The sequence below is a fragment of the Artemia sp. Qi Xiang Cuo genome, chromosome 13 (assembly GCF_049724085.1).
Source record: "Artemia sp. Qi Xiang Cuo chromosome 13, ASM4972408v1, whole genome shotgun sequence".
Taxonomy (NCBI): domain Eukaryota; kingdom Metazoa; phylum Arthropoda; class Branchiopoda; order Anostraca; family Artemiidae; genus Artemia; species Artemia sp. Qi Xiang Cuo.
Genome location: NC_142806.1, coordinates 11,687,974 through 11,712,999, shown reverse-complemented (window position 1 = coordinate 11,712,999; position 25,026 = coordinate 11,687,974). Strand labels below are relative to the sequence as shown.

Below are 25,026 nucleotides of genomic sequence, written 5' to 3'. Positions count from 1 at the left end.
GACCCTGAGCCATATCCTTTTCTATTTCAGCAGGAATGACTTGACTCCTCCCTCCACCACAAACTGTTTTTTTGACTTTTGTCTTCTTCATAAGATGGTCATGCAAGGTAGTGCGCGGTGTTTGAAATACTTTCGAAGCCTGTAGCATAGACATTCTCTTTGAAGATATCTCTGCTAGCGCGTTTTGTAGCTGAGTTGCATCATATGTTCCTCCAACCCCGCGTTGTGTTTTCCAAACATAATTTCTAGGCATCTAGAAAAGACAAAGGAATTATGAATGAATGGATGAATTTATTTAAAGGGGAATTATGAATGAATTGATGAATGTATTCGAAAACCTGTCACAAGCAGGTGTGCAAAAAATTCCAAAACTGCCAGTAGCAGAATTCCAAAAGCTGCCAACACTTTAGCAGCAAAATCTGTGATTTGACAGCTTTTCTTTGAGCAAGAAGTATTTCTATAGGTAAAATTTTCAGAAAAGTAACAAATGTAACTTAGTATAGCTTGCGGTTAGAAATATCAATAGTTTTCTTAATCCTATTTAATCATATTAAAGTACTGTCTCATATTTACTCTAATACTGCTAATGGTGTATAGTATTCAAAGTCTCAAGTATACAGTATATAGCTTACTGCTGATAGTTTATGGTTGAGTTGTACACTCCAATGATATTGGTATTATAAAAAAAATACACACCCAACTGCATTCTTAATATTCATTGATCACTGTACTACAACTATAAAAAGGTCAGTATACTTTTACTAGCATAGGAAGAAAGGTCAGTAATTCAATGATCTATGTCTGGTTTTGATGTGTAGTAAATAATTGAGACATAAACTTTTGAAAATAGTGAGAAAATTATTTCAAGTCAAGTGAAAGTAATAGTTACTAGGGGTGGATTGTCTTCAGTGATAAATCACTAGGGGTGGCAACCCTGAAAGAAAAGGGATTTTTGGGGAACCAATTTTGAGAATGTTTATGAGAAGACAGATTTTGGGGGAAATCCCCAAAAATTTGGGGATAGTGGAAGCACTGGTATTTTTGAAAAAAAAATGCCAACAAATTTTACTAGGCCATGAAAACTGTCCAGTAGCATTGCTACTATGCTATCCCACTTTTTGCATGGCAGAGCACGACTTGTGTTTTGACACCTTTTCTTTGAGCAAAAATTATTTTATACGTAAAAAGGGTATTTTCAGACAAAATCTGCCAACAAATTTGATACAAGCCAAGTAGCATTTCTACTTTGCTACACTTTTTACACGGCAGGTCACAAGTAAAGGTTAAGACAAAAAAAAAATTACAAGGGAGAAAGATAAACGAAAGCACGCACAGAACTGCAATACATGAATGATCAACACAACACTACATTCCACTAAGTTAGTAGAGCCATCTAAGGATGGTTACTGGCTTCAACCTTTATTATCTAAAGCTTAGAATCTGTTCCACCATTTAAAATATCTATCTTTGGTAACATGGGGTAAGTCCGACACCCCAGCCAAACTTCCCCCGTAGGGGGTAAGACCAACATGTCGGACTTTCCCCAGATGGGCTTTTTCGGGGGTAAGTCCAACACCCCTCTTATCTGTTCAACTAATAACATTAGCTTGTTTTAAAAAATCAGGAAGATGCTCCTGGTCTTTTAGTTTCTAAGAAATTAAAAAAAAAAATTCTCTATCTCTCTTACTTTATAATCTGCTTAAGTTAAAGTAAAGTCAGTTACCTGTGTTCCTAAAAAAACGCTGTCCAAAAAACTTCAAAACCCTCTGAACAGAAGGCGTGCTAACTCTGCCAGAAGTTGATGGCACTGTTGCCTACTGCTACTAATATGGAAGAAAATATGAAAGCCTCCCACAGATACAATGGACCATAGACAAATTGAAGGTTGGTATCGGACTTACCCCACTGTCGGACTTTCCCTGATTCACCCTATACAAATTAAACGACAAGGACAATCTAGTCCAGTAACAAAAATCTATAAAATACAATTTCCTTAAAATAAAATAAAAAGAAGGCTCAAAATTAAAAATATATATATATTAAACAATTAAGGTAAGGTAAAGAAAAAGAAGAGGCTCACTTATTTAACATGTTCACTATGTGCAGGATAAGTTCTTCTAGATCTTTCAGTTGACAATTTTATTGGAGTAAGAACAGGGATATTTGTTGAAGCGAAGCAAGGAAGGCAAAGTAGAATGGGGGAGGAGGAATTGACTAGGGAAAAGATTATTCGTTTGGGGGTTATGGAGGACATTATTAGTGAAATGCAGGGAAATGTGTGTTCTCCTTTCTTTGAGTGTGACCTGATTGGCTTGCCAACAAAGAGAGATATAAGAGACTTTACCCTCAATAAAAATAATTCTTAGGCACCTTTTTTGACTGCCTACATTCTTTATGACAATTCATTAGAGATGGCAGTATGTCAAAAAAGACTTGCGTAGGGACAAGGTGAACATTCAACTACATACATATTTTCATCCTCTTTCCAAATATAGTATTATTTGACTTGCAAAACCAATTTAAAGCCCTTAAATAGGCTTAAAGTGGCACCTAATTCCTTATTGTAACACTCTTTTGGGGCATAGGGTTGTGGAGTCAGTGTTATTAAATATTTGCTGAATGGAGTCAGAGTTGGGTAGCATATTGAAAATTTCTGAAGCTGGAGTCAATTATAGCTTATAAAATCGAGTTAAATGAAGCCTTAAAACAAGGCTGTGGAGTTGGAATTTTAGAAAATTTTTCCTGAAAGGAGTTGGTATACTGAAAATGTCTGGAGCCGAAAATGGTTATAACCAACTCCACAGCCCTGGTTGGGCATCTGTACAGAAAGAAACAACTTAATAAAATAAAACTAGTACTTTTTATGCTCCTTTTCAGAATAGGAGTCCTTACCCTTACAATGTGCACCACCCTTCTTGAAAGCCCAATATATATATTTAAATAATATATTTCTTTGCTGTTTATTATTTCGTGATGCATCATGTATTCTTTGTTAAAATTGGTTTGCTGAATTCTTGACTGGTGAAAACCACTCCATCTAAGTAATTTCAAAGGTGTTTTCAGTGATTTCAAGTAGTATTAACATTAGTATTTGAAATGATAATGCCACCTTATTTCATTACTCCCCTCCCTTATGTTCATGCAATTCTAGTTTATAACCAAATTTCATTAAAGTTTTTATGCCTATACAATTTCTATTAAAAATGTTGTCAAAATTCCGAAGGTGGTCAGTAGTCCTGGCAGCTTTAGGCAAGATTAGATTAAAAACAGGACAATTTAACTTAGCCTGCAAATTGTTAGCATTCTGTAGCTGCTGCTAGTAACATCTAAAGATGACAGAAACACTGATGGTAACTTAGTGAATCAAAAATGAGTTAAGTGACTCAAATTAGTTGTCACCTTAGGCTCCATATAAGGGCTTTAGACTCGATTTGCAAGTTAAATGAGTATTATATCAGGAGAGGGCATAACATAAGGCATTAGGTAGTGTGTTCACCTTGTCCCTATGTAGCAATAGAATTCTCTAAAAATTACCATCTTTGGAATAAACTATTCATACCCCTCTACAATTATGTGAGGGATGAATTCAAATATCATGTCAAAGTATACAGAACAATGTTGAAACTCACTAACAATATAAATAAAACACACAAACTACCTATAAAAAATTTATCTTCATGAACTCTTTAGGTTTCAGATTGAAACAAAACCCTCTCCTTTAGACCTTGCTACAATTAAGCTTCCATATGACATAGGAAGTCAGATTCCTTAAGAAAGATAGAATCTGTGTTTCAATGAGATCATGAATTAATTATTCTCAAATTATTATTCTTCAAATTATTCTACTTGCATTGTTGCTTTTTACCATTACCTAATATTGTCTCTATACTCAGTAACAAATGATTCAAGCACACTTTTTTTTATCAAGTGAGGGTTCTAGCTGTCATAGGCTACTTGTAGTTGAGATTTTTTACTTTTTAAGAATTAATTAATTAATTGGCATACATCTGAGGCACAGTTATCTAACCTGTCGTTAGGATTGGAGTTTTTAAATGAGTCTTTATTTGATTTGGTAATAAACTAAGTCCCCAGATCATATACAAAATATTCAATATTTTGTACTAGGCTATTGGGAAAAAGAAAGTGGTGATAGAAATTAAAATACTAATAGGGGTAAAAAATTAGCAAAGCACAATATTGGAATGGGTATTATGAGAAACTGCAAGTTAACTAATATCTATAAATCCCTAAGAGAAATTTCAACTGGATAGAATATTTCTAGAAAATTCAATCATCTTATTGCAAATAATTCTTGAAATTTCTAAGACTAACCTATAGGCTATCAAAAAGTTAAAGCCTATTACTTGTTAAAGAAATAGATAGGCTATATGTTCTTGAGACATATTAAGAACCAATTTCAGCAAAAAAAAAAAAAAAAAAAAAAATTGCAGAGGCATTGGGTAAGTTCTTAAAATGAGATACTGTGGTTTTCATATAATCAGACTAAAAATACAGGAGCCCACTCTCTTCACAACAAATGAAGAATTACTGGAGTCTGGGGTTATTATATTAGCATCAACATGTCTACAAGATTTTTGGAAGTATGTCAACTGAAATAAACCAAAGTTTTAACTACTATCCTCTATTCTTTATCCTTAAACCTGACCACATCTTTTGATATAGGCTAATTCAGACCAAGAAATTAAATAGGCTATGACATTCATGTCTGTTTTGTATCCCCAGTTACAGGACCTTATACTCCTGATTTTGGTTCAATTGAGACTACATTAGTTGATTTTGATTATTGTGCCATTACCTCAAATCAAGTCAACAAGGTCCTCCTTCATTTAGTGGCAAATAAACTTCAGATATTGATAGATTTTCATTCTTTATAACTCAGGAGGTGACTTCGGTTTTGGTAGAGCCCTGATACTCTGGTTTGATGATATTGTCCACCAGTAGAGAAATTCTACTATCCCTAATGATCTCACTAATCAAAATCAACAAAATTGTGTGTATATTCTATGGCTATAAGCTATCTGGCCTTGGGGGACACAGTTACGAGAGCAAAGATTGTTATGTTCTAAGAGATTATTGAATAAAAAGGTAAAATTCTGGACAAGTTACCTTTTGCTATTTTGGGAAGTGGTTAGGTTAGGAAATTAAAAGCTTTAGTAATGAATTCAAGACCAAAATCATACTTTGGGAAGACATTGCCAAGCTGCTATGTTAACCTTCTTCTTATTTCTATGTCTTAGAAATTTGCCTAGCCTACTTGACAAGTCCATACCTTGTACTTGATTTAAGCAGGAGATCTATTTTGCAAGATTTCACTTTTATAAAGCATTTTTAAAGGTCAGTGCCTCTAAAGGGAGAAGGACTGGATGCAGGTACTTCAAAAAACCTTCCCAAGACACAGGGTAAAGGCACCAATGATTTGACAGTGCAATTTTGGAACCACTCTCAAAATTTTCCTTCAACACAGGATAAGTCTGCTTAGTCATGACTAAGCAGAGGACACCATCTCTTAGGTGATGGTGTTCCACCATCTCTTAGGTGATGGTGTTCCACCATCTCTTAGGAGATGGTGTTCCAAAAAAGGAACACCATCTCTTGAAGCCATTGTTATATTTTGACAATGCTAAACGTTGCCACTATATCCAATACACCCAGATAAGAAAAGAATATTCAATTAAATCAGTTTCCTGTTTTTGACACAAAATGAGCTCCTGACAATTATTTAGCTATGTAATGTTCAAACTGTCACTACTTGGTTATTATTTTGCAAAAAAAAAAAAAAATTGGGATCAGCACCAATGCATCAAGATACATCTGATCTTCTCTAAAACGTAGCCAAATTAGCTTTTTCTTGATAAAATTAAGTCAAAATGGCAGCTAATATTATTTTGACAAAACTATGTTCCAAGTGTCAAAAATTCTAGTCTGATGTAGTAGAATACCAGACCAACTAAGAATTTTCCATCAGCCAAATTCAAAGGTAGATATTGGCTTCTATTACAAGATTCATTTCTTTTGAGAATAACCATGATGAAATTTTTGAGATATCAATAGGCCCTGTTGAAATAGAGTTGACTCTGTTGAAATTTCACTGAACATGTAAAACAGATGAGAAACAATTAATGTCAAAATTCAAGGGTCCTCTGACAAAACAGTTGTCAAATTTACAGGTACTTTCTCAACAACAAGAGATTTTGATGATTATTATTTGTAATAATATTTTAGTTTTACAAATTTGATGCTAGATTTTTCCATCATCTGAGGAGCTGCCACTTGGCCTCATGCTATGTTCATATTTTTAAGCCTTTGACTGGGTTGATCACAACACCCTAATTCATCACTGAATAAATTTGAAGTAGACCCTCTCTTAACAAACTTTATATACGTGTTTTCTTACAAATAGAACCCAAGCTGTAAAATACAAAATATTCTCACTGAACCCCTCCCTAATTAGCATGGTATTCCTCAAGGAACCCTGTTAGAACCACTCTTATACATAGCATTGATTACTGAAATTTGCGATTCCCTCAAAGGTTTCAATATGTGGATGACCTGCTGATCCTTGAAGTAGGTCATAGAACTATCAAAAATAACCCCATCAAAACCCATGTTCTAAAACTTCTTAAAATCTACTCGTTTTCTTAGACCTTATCCCACCCAAAATGTTGATGAAACATGTTAAACTCCTTGGTGTCACAAACTTCTATTAATCTTAAGTAGGACATGCATATTTCAAGAATCCTGGACTTTCCAGACAAAGGATAGTCAAAACTAAAAATTTTTAAAGTGGATTAAACTGGTAGATTAACTTTGAAATGGCCAAATGTTAACAACACTTTAACAGTGAACAAAAAAGAAATGTTTGCTGGATCATTAAAGCTGAGAAAAGTGGGCTATTCCAGATAGCATTAAAAGAGAGACCTATATCACACATTAAATTATAGAGACCTAGGTCAGACAATTACACTTACTTACTTTTACTTTCGGCAGGAACCAGACGATGAACTGTCCTGCCTGGCACCAAAGGATCCTGGGATGACTTGCGACGACCACTTGGACCTGTCGGCTGTAGCTTCTCCGGCGATCTTCAGCCAGTCTTTGTCCCATCTCCGACCATGTCTCCTGAATCCTCCCCACGGTTCCAGGTCCTCCTTGAATTTTTGCCACAGGTTCTTCTTTTGTCCTCCTGGTTTACGTTTCCAGGAGGGGGCTGGTTCGCAGACAAGGACGTCTCGACATATCGTGCCTTCGGGACGGCGCAATGTGTGGCCGAGGAGCTTCAGGCGACGTCTTTTAATGATAAGCAATAGCTCTTCTGATTGGCCACAGCGACTCCTTACTTCACTATTGGAAATCCTGTCCCATCTCTTAATGCGGAGGATGTAACGAAGGCAGCGGTGGTCGAACACATCCAAAGTTCTCGCATCTTCAGTCTTGATCGGCCATGTCTCGCAAGGATACAGTAGTACTGCTCGAACAGTTGCACCATAGATTCTAACTTTTGTTTTGGTTGAGATCTCCCGTCTGGTCCATAATGCTTTTTTCAGACTAGTAAACACTCCCCAGGCTTTTGCTATGCGGGCAGAGATATCCCTTTCAGCTCCGCCATCAGGTGTTATGATAGAGCCAAGATACTTGAATTCCTCAACGCTTTCTATTGGCTCACCTTCGAGGGTAACTTGGCAAGAAGCAGGTTGGTTGAGAGCCAATACTTTAGTCTTTGCGCCGCTGATGGCCAGTCCGATGCGCTTTGAGACCTGATAGGTATCGTCGATCATGCCTTGTAAGCTGTCGGCGGTAGTTTCCAGCTCAACAACGTCGTCTGCGAAGTCCAGATCTGTCAGGGGCTGGAGGAAACCAGCTATTTGTCTGAAGACTATTCCGCTGTGGTTTCTCATTGCATTATACATGATCCAGTCTATCGCGTAGTTGAATACTATAGGCGAAAGGGGGCATCCCTGCTTTACCCCAAACTCCACTGGAAACTTAGGGGTGTCATTGCCAGAAACACGGACGCAAGTCTCAGTGTCCTTATACGCACTTCGGAGTATCTCAATGAGCTCCTGTGGCGCCCCGTCTTCAGCCATAATTCTCCATAGCTCCTCTCTGATGAGAGAGTCAAAGGCAGCTGCAAAGTCAATAAAGGCGATGAGAAGGGGTAGATGAAACCTGCTGTACTGCTGAAGGATGAGGCGAATCGTCAATATCTGTTCTGGACAGCCTCTGCCTGGTCTGAAGCCTGCTTGTTCAGGACGGGTTAACTTGTCACGTGCGTCTTTGAATCGATTCAAAAGAATGACGCAGAAGATATTAATGGCATGGTCGATCAGGGAGATACCTCTATAGTTTCCGCAAATGGCCTTATCTCCTTTTTTGTATAGCGGAACGAGGACTGATACTTTCCAGTCTTTTGGGAAGGTCTTTGTTGTCCATACCTGGACAAACAGGTCGGTTAGCTGGCATAGTAGAGTTGGTGAGGACTTGAACATTTCAGAAGGGATCCCAGCCTCTCCAGGAGTTTTATTATTTTTCATGCACTTCAGTGCTTTTTGTACGTCCGCAACACTTTGCGGATCGAGGTTTATTGCATAGGGCTCTCTAGCAGCACTCGAGAAGGCAGGTAGATCGCACGGGGGTTTGACAGGGTTCAGTAGCTCAGAAAAATGCTCTCGCCAGCGTTCCATGCGTCCTTCTTCTGGTCGGATGAGTTTTCCGGACTTATTTTTCAGTGTGTCAACCGTTACAGGAGCTTTTCCAGTCGCTTCTTTCAGTAGTTTGAACATTTTCCTGCTGTTGTGGCTCCTGGACGCTTGTTCCAACTCATTCGCCAGATTTGACCAGTACTGTTCTCTGTCCTGTTTCAGTGACTGTTTAACTGCTTTGCGGGCTACTTTTAAGGGTTCTTTTGCACCTCCCACGAGGGGTCGCTTCTTCTCCACTAGTTCTATGGTGGGGTCAGAGATCCAGGCTTGCTGTTTTTGTTTTGTGTGGCCAAGCACCTCCTCAGCTATGTCCTGTGTCGCAATTTTTATTTGCGCCCATTCTTCATCGACGAGTGAGAGACGATTCAAGGCATCGAACCGGTTGCTTAGCTTTAACTCAAAGTCGGCTTTGATTTCCGGGCATCTTAGTTTCGAAACATCGAAGCGCTTCCCTGCCTTCTGTCGCTTCTGCCTACTAAGGCGATGACGGACTTTGCAAGTGAGGAGATAGTGGTCGGATCCATTTATAGATCCTGTGTCTGCTCCTCTGTATACTCGGGCATCTCTGCAGGAGCTCCTCCATCTTCTGCTGACTAAGATGTGGTTGATCTGGGCTGTTGTTACGCCGTCGTTCGAATACCATGTAACGAGGTGGAGTCTCTTGTGCTCAAAGAGAGTGTTTGTGACGCATAGGGTGTTGTATCTGGCTAGCTGTAAGAGCCTTTCTCCATTGATGCATCTGTCACCAAAGGTGTGGCGGCCAATAACTGCTGCTGTGTCGGGGTCTACTCTGCCAAGCCGAGCGTTCCAGTCTCCAGCTACAAAGAGCATGTCACGCCTTGGTGTCTTGTCGATGATTCTTTGTAGGTCATAATAAAAGGCATCTTTGACCGCGTCACTACTGTCCCTTATCGGAGCGTACACGGCGATTATGGTTATGTGGCTAATATGGCCTCTCAGTCTGATCATGGCGATCCTTGGTGACACTGGCTCCCAAGAGGTGACGCATGATGCAGTAGGACCGTCTATTAAGAACCCAACTCCTTGCTGGCCGGAACCATCATTGGGACCCGAGTTATACAACTGGAATGAGTCCGATTCGGAAATGGTCAACTTTTTGGACAGAACATCATTAAGTCTTGTTTCTGACAGACAACAAACGTTGATTTTATACTTTTGCAGCTCCCTTGCAAGGAGCAGTTGCGTGTATTCCAGCTTGCAGCTGCGAACATTCCACGCGCCAATATTCAGATTTTTTCTTGATCGTTTTCTTGATCGGGCGGTTTGCATACTTGTCGGGCCAGGCACCACCCTGACCTGGTCCGCGTCGGCTACCGCGAACGCCGTAATAGTAGTATCTCTCTGCATTTGATCTTCAATATCCATTGGTGTTTCATAGGAATTTACTTGACCAAAGGCTCCCCAGACCCTTGGCGCCCCGTTGCGTTAACCATTCTATTTGTCGGACTAGGCTACTAATAGAATGTTACACCACTCCACCACTGTGAGGCGCAACTTAGGGCTCTCCTCCCGGATCACTAGGGACGGGGGCGTGAATCCTCGCTCCGAGGCCCCAACCATAGCTTGGGAGCACTCGTGCTTATCAGGCCCTGATTCCCACCTAGGAGGTCGGGAGGTTGGAGAGGGGAGCGTCCCTTATCGGAGCGTACACGGCGATTATGGTTATGTGGCTAATGTGGCCTCTCAGTCTGATCATGGCGATCCTTGGTGACACTGGCTCCCAAGAGGTGACGCATGATGCAGTAGGACCGTCTATTAAGAACCCAACTCCTTGCTGGCCGGAACCATCATTGGGACCCGAGTTATACAACTGGAATGAGTCCGATTCGGAAATGGTCAACTTTTTGGACAGAACATCATTAAGTCTTGTTTCTGACAGACAACAAACGTTGATTTTATACTTTTGCAGCTCCCTTGCAAGGAGCAGTTGCGTGGATTCCAGCTTGCGTGGAAAAAATAGCTTGTCAGGAGTTTTACCAAACTCTATACCAACCTCACTCAGTCTGATCATGGCGATCCTTGGTGACACTGGCTCCCAAGAGCCAGTGTCACACCTCACTAATCAAAATCAGCAAACTTGTGTGTACATCCTATGGCTATAGGCTATCTGACCTTGTTGAGGGTCAATTACACTCCATATGATTATCCAATTTCATCCCTATACTTGAGGCAATTTTTTCAGTTTTTTGCTTCCACTATCTGAATAGTGTTTTATACATTTACACTTTTTTTAAAAGTTGAAGAGAAACAAAGAAAAAAAGTAAAAAGAATAGGCATGTCAAACCCACCAGGATCTGCCCACAAGTATTCCCCAAGTATTTTTACTTGGGTTCAAATTGGGTTCTGACTTACATCAAAGACAGATAACTTTTTTGTTCTGTCAAATTTGTAGGTGAAAACACTCCAATTTAACTACTTTAGTTGGTAGATCCAGCCCTAACCCCTTTCTAAGATAGAAAAAATAGCTTGTCAGGAGTTTTACCAAACTCTATTACCCCCAATGAACCTCACTAATCAAAATCAGCAAACTTGTGTGTACATCCTATGGCTATAGGCTATCTGACCTTGTTGAGGGTTGGGGCCCAGTTAAGAGAGCAAAGATTGTTATATTTGAAGAGTATTGAACAAAAATTGGCATAAGCCTAGGAGACAAGCAGTACATAAGGAAACATATTAAGAAAACAATTCTTACTTCACAATATGCAGCATTTTCCTAGTTAACACAATTTGCAGGGGGAGAACCTTTGTCTTCACTTCTTTCACAGCTGTGCAATTTTTTTTAAACAAAATTCTGAAAAATAAAAATGAATTCAACTGCATTTTTCCATTTTCAAATACTCTATATCTGTAACTAAACACCATCTACATATTTCTCACAAAAACATACCAATAGACAAATAGTGATAAATTAGGTTAAGTTAGGTTATATGGCATTTGGGTGTTTGTTTATAAACAATTTCCAACACTTAGAGAATAGACCCAAATATTTAGAAATGTGATACAAAGACTATAATTACAAGGAAAGAAGTGAAAATAATGTTCCCTCTCAGCAAAATATGTTAACTATGATTATTCTGCATATTATGAAGGAAGAGTTGTTTTCTTAACATGTTTCCTTATGTACTGCTGGTATCCTAGGCAGTAAATTTCCAGGTAGCACTATAATTTAGAAAAAATGAAAGTGAAAATGTCATTTGATGCCTTTTATTTATGCTCTTTCATAATTCAATAGTCACTTCTTGGGCTAATTGCATCTTGAGCCCTTATAGAGAAGATATTTTGTATGAATTATGACAGAGCATAAAAAAAAACATTAAATTATATTTTCACTTTCATCCTAGCTAAATTATATGGTCCACTGCAAAGTTACCATGAAATTTACCTACCCCCACCCCCCTAATGTGCAAATATATACCCTGAATTGTCAACAGCAAAGTTGTAAATCACAAAATTTGGCACTATTTTTGTCAATAGCATTTGAAAAATTTGGAACAGCAGGAAAACAGTTTATATTTGAGTTGCCTAATAAATGACGTTTGAATTGCTATAAATAAGTATTTTGGAATATATTGTTCTTGAACAACTTATTTATAAACTAGTGATATGTTTTTAACCACTTTTCAATAGCTTGACTAGTGTTGATAGCCTAACTTCTTTGTGTGGTTACAAAAACGAAATACCTTTGGAGCCCCTTTAAGGGCTCAAGATGCAACTAGCCCCAGAAGCAATTATTGAATTACAAAAAAGCATAAAAAAGGCATCAAATGATATTTTCACTTTCATCTTAGCTAAATTGTAGTCCCACCTAGAAATGGGACATCCACCATACAGCTAATATTGGAGTAAAGTTCATTTGCAATGCAAATGGATGTTATATTCTCAAACAAAATAAAATGGTCTGGAAAATTGAAAATATGTTCTTTGGCTTTAAAGCAAGATTCTAAGTCTGAAGATTTTACTTCAGCCCTTTCAGAACATATTTTCAATTTTCTAGACCATTTTATTTTGTTTGCAAATGTCTCCTTGATTTCTAGGGAACGGGGTTTAAAGCAAAATTTTCATGAAACTCTTGAAATAAAGAAAATCTTATTCAAGTATATTGCTTTGAACTGGGATACAGGTGAATTTGGGCTGAACTCTATCTATGATAATTTATTAAAATCTGACAGAGTAAAGTTCAATTCACCCAATGTAGTTGACCTCTGTCCAAATGTTATACCATTGAATGCTAATGAACCAAATCCAAGAAAGTCAAAGAGGCTAGTTTCTGCCTCTGCTTTGAAAAGAATTAGAGAATTAAATAATATGTAGTTTTATTTGATTTTGTATATAAAATTTTGTTTTAAATTGTTTTTGCTTAGTTTTATTAGGCCTACTGATGATGGTCACTGTATATGTGACCAAAATATCTGGTATTTTTGTGAATTTCTATACACTGTCCATTAAAAAGGATTTTATCCCTATTTTGAACTTTTATTTACCAATTCAGGGTATTGTACATTAGGAAGGTGGGGGTGAAGTTTAAACTTACCTCCCATTTACATCAAAAATAAAATTTACCAAGGTAAATTTTTACCAAATCATGTTATTGACTTACAAATAAAGTGAATATACCACTCAATGCCTTTTTTTATGCTCTTTCCAAATATAACAATCCTGTTTGTCAGAAATGAATTTTACTCCCACCCCTATAAATACCAATTCAGGATATATATTTGCACATTAGGGGGGTGAGGGCAAATTTTATTTCTGATGTAAATGGAAGGTAAGTTTAAACTTTACCCCACCCCCCTAGTGTGCAAATATATACCCTGAATTGGTATATAGGGGTGGGGGTAAAATTCATTTCTGACAAAAATGATTATTGTATTTGGAAAGAGCATAAAAAAGGCTTTGAGTGGTATATTCACTTGGTAAAAATTTGGAATTGTGGCACCTGATAAGGAGACATCTTAAGAAAACAATTCTTACTTTAAAATATGTATAATGATCCTAGTTCTTATATTATCCAAGGGGAGAGCCTTTATCATCAAGTCTTTCCTCTAAAAATCCTTCTTTTTCCAGTTTAAGAGAAAAAGTTTCCTCAAACCACCACACTGAGATTCAATGCTTAAGTCTTTTTAAATTCCCGCCAAATAAGTTGTTTTATAGATAACGTTTAGCATGTGTTTAAAGAAAAGGCAGTGGTATATTGAAATTATAGAAATTGTGAATTCTGCTTGAAATCATGTCATTAACAAAAAATTTATGTGTCTTATGTGACAATAAAATTATGTCTTTTAACTATACCATCAAGGTCAAGGTGATGTACAGCCATTATTAATAAATCATAACATTTTGCCAACTAAAATGTTTTGCCCTCATTGTCATATTGAATGCTATTTTGATGAATCACAAAATGGATTCTAATGAAATAAAACAAGAACAGAGCAACATGGACATAAACTTAATAAAAAAAAGTGCACTTTTAGCCAAAGTGTTAATAAAGGGACTTGTTGTGAAAATGCAAACATATTGTATCAACAAATAGCAGAGATTATGCTGATTTTTTGCAGTTTAGAGATAGGAACTCATATTCAGCAATTTATGGTTGATGAAATTGGCATATCATCAGCAACTGCTGTTGATTGGCAAAGTTTTTGTCGTGAAATATGCCTTGACTTTATTGACAAACACAGTTGTAAATTGGTGGTCCTGGAAAAATAGTCGAAATAGATGAAGCAAAGATAGGGAAAAGAAAATACAATAGGGGATGCTATATTAAAGGCCAGTGGGTGCTTGGAGGTATTGAGAGACACTGCAAATTTTTTTATTGTTCTCATTCCTGACCAAACTGCCAGCACTCTACTAGAAATTATAAAAGAGTGGATACATCCAGGAACAACATAAAATTTCTGATTGCTGGAGCTCATACAATAGATTAGGCATGCAAGGTTTTCAACACCTAACTGTCAACCATTCTTTGAATTTTGTGGGCCCTGTGACTGGGTCCCACACACACAATATTAAATGTCTATGGCATTCAATGCATGAAGCGATTCCCAAGTACGGGAGATTGGACAAACATATGGCTGGATATCTCACTGAGTTTTATTGGAAAACCTTTTTTCCCAATAAAGGGGCCAGACTGCATCATCTATTGCTACAGGCTGCTGAACTATACAAACCAGATACTCATCATCCAGATCAAAGTTTACCTGGCACCAGTCAAGGCACCAGCCAATAAAAATCAAATTTTTCATCACAAGTGTCTCTATTTAATCATCTGTCATATCAAGTGTCAGATTATAATTTAATCATCTATATCATCTGATCATTATAAATTAATCACCTCTTCAATTCCCTCTGATTGTGAAACTGCTAGATCATCCTAGAATCAAAAAACAGGTAACTTGTATATTATTTATTTTCAATTCTATGCATATTTTGTATTTTTGCCACTGCTCATTAAAAAAAAAAAACTCATACACCCACCCCTCTGATGTGTAAATATAGGCCTATACTCTGATTTTGATATATTTAGGGGCTGATGAAAAGTCATTCTGTTTACTTTTAGGTTCACAGTTAAATTTTTGTCGTATATTTAAAAATTAGGGGGGTGGGGGTATGTACCTATATGTATATGCATATATACTTAAGTATTTTTATTTTCACCACTGCTATTAATATTTTGTGTTTGTGCCAATGCTCATTAAAAAAAGTATTAACAAAACTAATATGACCGCCGTCTATAAAAAAAGTCAATGGGCGACAATTTATAGCGCCAATTTCGAAAGACTCAGGCATTGAATCTCAACGAGGTGATTTTTGGATACTTTTTCTCATAATCTGGAAAAAGAAGGATTTTTATAGGAAAGGCTAGATGATGGATGTTCTCCCCTTGGATAATATAAGAACTGGGACGATTATACATATTTTAAAGTAAGAATTGTTTTCTTAACATGTCTCTGGTCAATATATACAAAATCATATTATTGAGTTAGGACTAAAGTGAATACACCATTCAATGCCTTTTTTTTTATGCTGATTACAAATATAATAAGCATTTCTATCGAAAATGAATTTCAGCCCCCCCCCCCTATATATGCCAAGTCCGGGTTTGTTTTGTTATAGCATATATAGGGGGGGGGGGCTGAAATTCATTTCCAATAGAAATGCTTATTATATTTGTAATCAGCATAAAAAGGGCATCAAATGGTGTATTCACTTCAGTCCTAACTCAATAATATGATTTCGTATATATTGACACATGTCTCCTTGGTCAATATAGGCTATACCAAATCATATTATTGAGTTTCAAATAACGTGAATACACCATTCGATGCCTTTTTTTATGCTGATTACGAATATAATAAGCATTTCTATCGGAAATGAATTTCAGCCCCCCCCTAGGCTATACCTAGGCTATACCTAACCTAACCCTGAATTGGCATATAAAGGGGGGGCTGAAATTCATTTCCGATAGAAATGCTTATTTTATTCGTAATCAGCATAAAAAAAGGCATCGAATGGTGTATTCACTTTAGTCCTAACTCAATAATATGATTTGGTATATATTGACCGTCTACTTATCAGGTGCCACAATTCTAAATTTTTAGCCTACCCTAGTTTATGCTCTAAATTCATTCTTGTAAGTTTTTATATTTAACAATGGACAATTACTTTTTCAAATAGTAAAACGATTATCAGCTGGGACTTTACTCTAGCCTAAGTAACGTTTCTCACAAGTATGGGCTTAAACAATCATGCTAAAACTCACCCAATATATTTCTGTCTGAGAAGGATGGTTTTGTCTTTAGAAATTTGTTCTCTATCCATAGCAGCCCAGCTTATTCTGTATCCGAATTTAACTAATGATTATATCTTGATAAACAGACAGGACTGTCAAAAGAAGCTGTTCAGTTTGAATAGTCCCAACAATATTGATTCTATATATACTGGTTGCATCTCATGAGGTAACACTTACGTAGAGATTAAAATTTTTTGCGTCGTTTAATAGCACGGTTGAGAGTAAAGCTATTTTTACGCCGTCCAAATAATAAATTATTATTTAACAAAGAGCCAAATTAGGAGTTGCTCCTGAGCGACATAATCAACTTAAAACCTAAAGAAGATGAAATCTCAGTTTTTAAAATTATAGACAATGAAAATTTTTCACGAAGAGTTTTTAATGCTTCTTTCGAATATGCACACAACTATCTCTATACATTCTATATTAGTTATATGTTCCAAAAGGGCTTCAGTTCAGTTCAGCTTCAGTTCAGTTACATCAGGCACGGGGCTTCAGTTACTTGGGGGTTTAGTTACTCGGGGGTTTAGTTAAATGGGGTTAAGTTGCACGGGGGTTGAGTTGCACGAAGGTTCAGTTAAAGGGTTCAGGGTTCAGTTCAGTAAAAGTTGCATGAGGGTTCAGTAGCACGAGGGTTCAGTTGCACGGGGGTTCGGTTATACGGTGGTTCAGTTACAGAGGTTCAGTTGCTTGGGGTTCAGTTACACGGGGGTTTAGTTACAATGGAACCGCTTTTGCTATGATTGTTTATTTAGTTTCTGTTCATTTTGGGTTTCATTTATTCTTTAGTAGTAATTTCTGATCGTTTTATGTTTGAGTTATTGTAGGTTCCAATTTCTTCTGATCGTAAGTTTAATATGGCCTTTACTTTTCTTTGAAAAACTTCAGTTTTTTGGATTTTTTTTACCAATCTCTGTTCATTTTTGATTGCCCGAGTTTCAAGTTTTTCAAATTCCTTATTTCAAAATAATTTTTATTTCAAAATAAATTCCAAAATAAAAAGATGTGTTTCTGGAAACAAACTTGGCAAGAACTAATAAAACTAAACTAAATGTTTGATATATAATTATTTTAATTGCCGAAAGCTCATCAGCTCAAGATTTTATTTTACAGAAATTGAATTTTATTTTCAATGTTGTAACAATTACAGAAGAAAATATTTGCTATATAATTCATTTAAGTAAAGCACTAAATACGCAGTAGACTTTATGCTTTTACTTTAGGAATACGAGGAGTAGCCAAACTCTTGTTTGTAGTGAAAACTATAGGTGTCTTGAAAGGTCTTGAAAAGAGCTAATAAAGTTAAAATGAATACCCATGATGTTTGGAATAAAATATCGTTAATAAGTTTTCTTTGTCTGTATGCGTGTAAGGGGGAATGGGGCCATACAGGGAGGGCCATGGGTCAGCTTCCATATTTTTGGAATAAAATATCGTTAATAAGTGGACATGGCCTTGGAGCGTCGTTGAGGGCCACGGGACAGTTCCCATAAGTTTTGAAACAATAAATCGTTAATACGTTGATTAATCTTTTTTTTGGTGGGGGGAGGGGGTCGGGCCACGGAGGGAGGACCAGGGGTCAGCTTCCATAAGCTTCGAAATAAATATTTTCACAGGTTTTTTTTTTAGTAAGGGTGAGGGTTGGGCTTATCTGATCTTTGAACTATTTGAAAAACCCTCGCATTAAAACCTTATATGCCCCAAGGGTACAACTTACAACACTTGCTACCGGCTCTTGGAGGCCGTTACGACCCCAGAGTTTTTGTTATCGGACTTTTGAACTTATTTAAAAAAAATGGCTATCTAAAAAAATCAGTCGGATGGATTTGGGCGAAGAGAGCACACGGGATCCTAGCTACCCTTTGGTCCCTTTTGAATCTTAAAAAGGAATTAGAAGCTTGAATTTCCAATTGAATGAGTCCCCTCCGAAGTTTATTTGACCACCCCTTCTATAAAAAAAATTGTTTGCCCCCTGGGAATAGTTCACGACACTTTCCCCCGGGTTCTGGGTGGTCGTGCAAACCTCGGAGTTTTTTTATACGGTCTTTGATCTATGTTGAACAAAATGACTATCTTAAAATTTTTATCAGAGGCATTTGGGGGAATTGACTTTATTGAGAGGGAGCCAGTTGCCATCTGATCAGTTTTGACTCACAAAAGGGGCATAAGTTACTACCCTGCCCCCGGGCTCTGGGTGGTTATGTTGACCCTGAACTTCTTGTCATCTGATCGTTCGACTATTTCAAACAAAATGGCTATCTCGAAATTTTTATCGGGTGTATTTGGAGAAAAAAGACTGGATGGGGGTAGTGCCTTCCGATCATTTTTGACTCTTAAGAAAGGACCTGAAACTTTTAATTTTCAATCAAATGAGCCCCCCCCTGAAGTTTATACGACTACTCCTTTCATAAGAACCAAATATGCTCCCGGGGTATAATTTACAATACCTGCCCCCGGGATCTGGGGGGTTGTGTTAACTCGGAGTTTTTGTTATCTCATATTTGAACCATTTTTTTAACAAAATGGCTATCCTAAAATCTTTATCAGATAAGCTCGGGCGAAAAATTTCGTGGGGGGGCTAGTTGCCCCCCGATCTCTTTTGAATCTTAAAAGGTCAACTATAAATTTCAATTTCCAGCCAAATGAGCCTCCTCTGAAGTTTATACGAGCACCCCTTACATAAGAACCATATATACCCCAAGGGCATAACTTACAACGCCTTCCCCCGGGCTCTGAGGGGTTGTGTTGACTTAAAAGTTTTTATATATGATCTTTAAACAATTTCTAACAAAATGGCTATCTGAAAATTTGTATCACATCTATTAGGGGAAACAAGGGCGTGCAGGGGGCTAGTTGCGTTCCAATTACTTTTGACTCACAAAAAGGGCACTGGAACTTCCAATTTTCAATCGAATAAGCCTCCTCTGAAGTTTGCATGACTACCCCTTCCATATGAGGGGCCTCTGGGAAAAAAAATAATAATAAATAGCAATAAAGCATTGTAGCCCTATGGCCTTTACTATCGGCAGCGCTATAGTGTTCTTCTGATAATGTTTGCAGCTGAGGAGACATGTTCACCACACACCAATTATCCCTTAGCAAATTAGATCAGAACATTCTTACTCAGCCTCTGCCAGTACTAATTACATGTACAAGTCATAAAAATGGTTGAATGAACAATTTTGGTTTAATCTTTAAATAAATAAGGGATCAAATCATCCGACAACTAACAAGCCTTCAAATTTGGGATCTATTCTATTTGCTTTAAAGACAAACTACTTCTACGTTATATACTTCTACTTCTTCATCTATTGTTGCTTGTAGCCCATTTCTTGCAGCTTAAAATATTAACCGATTTTGGGGCTCACCGCCTCCCTAGAGCTTTTTCCTTTTTTTTGTTATTTCCTTTTTACCAAGCAGTACTATATCTCAAACTGTCCAGGCTGTCATATGAAAAAGAAAAGATGAAGCTGGAAAATTTTGGCATTAGGATTCCTGGCAGCACGCATTAAGGTAATCTTTGTCCTGGTGGTGAAGCTTCCGCTTAAGGGAGCTTCCCTATTAGGGTAGCTTCCTGTTTTCTAAACGCTTAAGACTGTGTGTAGATAGATACGCTTCATAGCCATATTCTAAATAAAATTTTCGACACGTTTTGGCAGACGTACAAAAACAATATATTAGAGGTCGCCACTGAGACCGTCGGTCGAAATATGTACTCAAAAAAGCCCTGGCTGTCGCAAGAAGCTTTGCGAATCATTGAGCAACGCAGAAAAGCGCGGCTGGCCGGAGATATGCCCTCCTACAGACGGTTAAACGGGGTCAGGAACAAACTTATCCACCGAGACAAGCAACAATTTGCTGACAAAAAAGCTGATGAGCTAGAAGATGCAGCACGAAAAGGTGACACTATGTCGCTTTTCAAGCATGTCAGAGACCTCAGCGAGGAGAAACCTCCAAAGATAGGAGCAGTTAAATCCACCTCCGACATAATGCTCGAAGATGAAACCGCGCAGCTTGATCGATGGAAGGAGCATTTCACAAAGCTGCTGAATGCCGACAGAGTCGACGTCGATCCTGACCTAGTCGCATCCGCTGAGCAAACAACAAGCGAAAATCTCCCAGAGCCTGCGCCTCCCTCTGTAGAAGAGATACAGAATGCTCTGAGGAGGATGAAAAACATCAAAGCACCAGGAACCTGCGGGATCACCGTAGAGCTGCTAAAATTTGCAGGACCGACGATGCTACTATGGCTGCACATGCTGTTTTCCCTCGTTTGGACAACAGAACTGATTTCACAAGAATGGAAGGAAGGGATAATCCTCCCTCTATGGAAGCGTAAAGGTAGTCGAAGTGATTGCTCCAACTACAGAGGAATCACCCTCCTGTCGGTTCCCGGCAAATTATTTGCCATGACTTTGATAGATAGAAGTACCCAGTTCATCCGTAAGTGCTGCCGGATTCAGCAAGCAGGTTTCATGCCGAACAGATCCACGACCGAGCAGATCTTCACTGTACGCCAGGTCATCGAGAAAGCTCGTGAGTTCCAGCGTACAGCATACCTCGCCTTTGTTGAGTTTAAAGCAGCCTTCGACTCGGTTGACCGTGAGTCTCTCTGGCTGATACTAGAACGAACATGTCTCCCGGACAAATACTGTCGGCTGTTCAAGGCGCTCTACACTGGTACAAAAAGCTCCGTCCAGGTTAATGGTCGTCGAAGCTCACTGTTCGAAATAAATACCGGTGTACGGCAAGGTTGTGCTGCTGCTCCTGAACTGTTCAACGCGGTGATTGATTATGTCATGGATCGAACCACGAACCGGCTCCCCTTCGGACTAAGGTATGGCGACAGAGTTTTAGCCGATTGCGACTTCGCTGATGATATTGATCAGATATGCACTTCTGCCGCTGAACTCGAAGAAGCCCCCAACACACTGTAGGAAGAAGCCCTGAAAGTGGGACTACATATTAGCTGGTAGAAAACAAAAGTAATGATCGTTGACTCCGCAGGTAACACTGCCAACTCACCAGCATTCAACGTATCAAGTCACACCGTCGAGGTTGTCAAGTCTTTCCCCTACCTTGCAACTGTCATCACGGAAAACGGCTCAGTTAAAACTGAAGTTCGGTCACGCATCGGAAAAGCCACATCAATTATGGCTTTACTATGCCATTCAGTGTGGTCAAAGCCCAACATCAGCCGAAAAACAAAAATGCGGATATAAAACACCCCCGTAACCCAAGTCCTTCTCTACAGTGCTGAAACCAAACCGGCTGCTGCTTCTGGTCGTGATTCCATAGATTTGGCCCAAACAAAGCTCTTAACACGTATTGAAAGGATCAAATAAGACGACTTTGTCTCAAACACCCGATGGCTGGCACTAGCAGATCAGACCCCCAGCCCTCGGCAGCTCACTGCACGAACTCTACGGTGGTTCGGCAACTTGGTCCGCATGCCAGCAGAAACACCCGTCAGCACTCTCTTCAATTTTGATCCCCCTGCGCATGGTCGGAAGCGCCCCCGCGGAAGGCCCCGGTTCAGATGGAGGGACAGCCTCACCCAGTACCTCTCAATGATCGGCACTGATATACAAGAAGCAGTCACGCTTGCACAAGACCGTTCCGAATGGAGGCAAAGAGTCACGTGTCTCTCTACGCTGGACCACCAGCAGGAGGATTAAGTCAAGTAAGTAAGTCAAATGTTAATTTGTTCAGCGGACAGAAAAGCTAGCCTATTTCTAATTTGGAAGAATTCCTATCGTTGAATAATGATGCGAAAGTTTTGACTACTTGAACAAGAACACTGTCCACTTTACCAATTTATTCACATTCAAAGACGGATCTAAAGAAAAATCATGGGGGGGGGGTTGGGAGACGAAGTGACAGGGATTCCAATAATTGACTAAACTGACAAGTTTATTTAAAAAAAAGGGGGAAAAAATAGAAAAAAAACAAATGAGGACGACAAAAAACATCTCGGAAGGGGGGCCCCCCTTGAGTCCTATCCTGTGTGCATTCTAAATTATAGTTGACACTGTCCATGCTTTTACATCACAAGTAAGGCTCACCTATCCATACCCTCAACCTTTCCTACTTTTATTACTTTTAAAATACAAGTCGGAACATTCATTACTGTGGAAGATTAGAGTAGAAAAAATTTAAAAGTCAAATTTGCTAAACAATACTCAAATCTTTAACTGAATGAATGGAGCAATTAAGGTTTGCACCAAGCTTTCCCAAAGAGTATTTTCCTATACCTTAAATTCATTCAATTTTTTATTATCAAATTTTAATCCCTTTCCTCCCTACCGGTACTGCTGGCAATCGGGCTGATGCAAGAGTCTTTGTAGTCAAGACGATAAAAAAGTTCAAATAGTGATAAATCCTTTCATTAGACAGTGATAATTCACAACTCCTAAAAATAGAATCAGATCAAAACAAAAGGTACACCATTAGAACCACCTTGTTCGAAACCCTTATATCGGAAACTTACTCTCCCTCGGCTTGAACAACAAGGGAAATATACTGGCTTGAAATTCAAGTGAAGTTGAATACCTTGTCATAGTATAGCGGATGAACGTATGACTCATGATCAGAGGCTTGCGAGTTCAATCCAGCCAGTGGCAAGGGATAAAATTATAATTCATTACGGGAGTCTATTCTTTCCTTTAAAGTAGTATCTTCTTCTGAAAATCGCTGTCTATCGCTGATTATTTTTTCAATCTCTTCTGGAGTAAGTCGGTTTTCGTTGTTAGTGATGGTAATCTTTCCTTTGTTTCCAGCGGCTTTATCATCAGCTGATATAATTTGAATGCCGTTTGCGTCAATTTCGAAATTAACTTCAATTTGCGGAACACCACGTTTTGCAGGAGGAATTCCACTTAGCTCGAATCTGCCTAACATATGATTGTCTTTTGTCATTGAGTGCTCTCCTTTGTACACCGCAATGTCAACTACAGGTTGATTATCAGAGGCTGTAGAGAAAATCTGAGACTTTTTAGTCGGTATGACACTATGACGAGGAGTCAATCTTGCCAAGATACCACCGACTGTTTCAATTCCTAGACTCAACGGATTGACATCAAGAAGGATAATATCATTTGTTGCTTCTTCACCGCTTAAGATACCAGCCTGAACTGCAGCACCATAAGAAAAAGCTTCATCAGGATTAATACCTCTGTTTGGTTCCTTTCCATGGAAGAATTCCTTTATGAGTCTTTAAATTTTTGGAATTCGAGTGGATCCCCCAACGAACACAACTTCGTCAATATCACTCTTCTTCATTTCAGCATCCTTAAGCACTTGTTCCACAGGTTTTAATGTTTCATTGAAGAGATCCAAATTTAGCTCTTTGAATTTCGCTTTTGTCAATGACTCTGAGAAGTCCACCCCTTCAAAAAAGGATTCAATTTCAAACACAACTATGTTTGTGGACGATAAAGATCGCTTTGCCTTTTCAACTTCACGACGGAGTTCCTGAATCGCATGGTCATTCTTTCAAATATCTTTACCTGTCCTCCTTCTATACAGATTGATAAAGTGTTCAATGGCCCTTTGATCAAAGTCTTCACCTCCGAAATAGGTATCTGTTAGTGGCTACGACTTCAAACACACCGTTGTCCATAGTCAGAATGGAAACGTCAAAAGTTCCGCCGCCAAGTCATAAACTAGTAAAGTTTGTTCGTCGTCTTTCTTGTCAAGATCATAAGCAATCACCGAAGCCGTGGGTTCGTTCATTATCCGCAACACTGTCAAACCAGCAAGTGTACCTGCATCTCTCGTGGCTTGTCGTTGAGCATCATTGAAGGAAGCAGGTACAGTTATAACGACATGAGTAACGTTCTTACCCAAATAAGTTTCCTTTATTTTACGCGCCACCATTGCCGACACTTCTTCTGGTGAAAATACTTTCAAACCTTGACTAGTTTTCAACTTCGATGTGAGGCCTATTAATTATTTTCTTTACTTTGAAAGGGAAATGCTTAATGTCATTGCGGACCTAAGGGTCACTTTATAATTCCTTCACCAATAAGTCCTTTAACATCAAAATAGTGTTTTCAGGGTTCTTTGTCAGTTGATTCTTCGCAGCATCTCTAATAGTTCAGGCTGGTTTATATTACTTCAGAGCAGAGGAGATTCTAAGGGTTATTACTTCATGCTGGTTTATAACCAGCCTGAAGTAATAGCCCATCGCCCTGGCCATTGCCCTTTGTTCAGTTAGGGCCGGTTATAAGAGATATAAAGTGTTTGTAAGTCATCAAAAGCATTTGCAAAGGATGTAGAGCATGTATAAGTAATCTAAATCGTTTATAAGTTATCTAAAGTGTTCATAAGTGGTCTAAAACGTTTAAAATTCATCAAAAGTGCTTATAATCGTTTTAAAGCAGTTACAAGTGTTCACAAGCGTTTCAAAGTGATCAAAAAGTGTTTTAAATGATTTTGGTTTTTTGTAAGTAATCTAGAGTGTTTATAAGTGATCTCACGCTATAGATGCGTCTT

The 25,026-nt window shown here is 38.3% G+C and overlaps 1 protein-coding gene and 1 pseudogene across 1 annotated transcript in view; both read right to left on the bottom strand.

Moving 5' to 3' along the window:
- LOC148944953 (ethanolamine-phosphate phospho-lyase) overlaps positions 1-16,711 on the bottom strand; it is a 93,474-nt gene extending 76,763 nt beyond the window's left edge. Inside the window, exon 1 of the mRNA XM_089099521.1 lies at positions 16,501-16,711. Coding sequence (XP_088955647.1) covers positions 16,501-16,559 — 59 coding nt within the window. The 5' untranslated portion in view covers positions 16,560-16,711. The remainder of the gene's footprint in view (positions 1-16,500) is intronic.
- A 6,452-nt stretch (positions 16,712-23,163) lies between these two features.
- Positions 23,164-24,408, bottom strand: LOC148944952 (endoplasmic reticulum chaperone BiP pseudogene; annotated as a pseudogene).
- Positions 24,409-25,026: the final 618 nt, after the last annotated feature.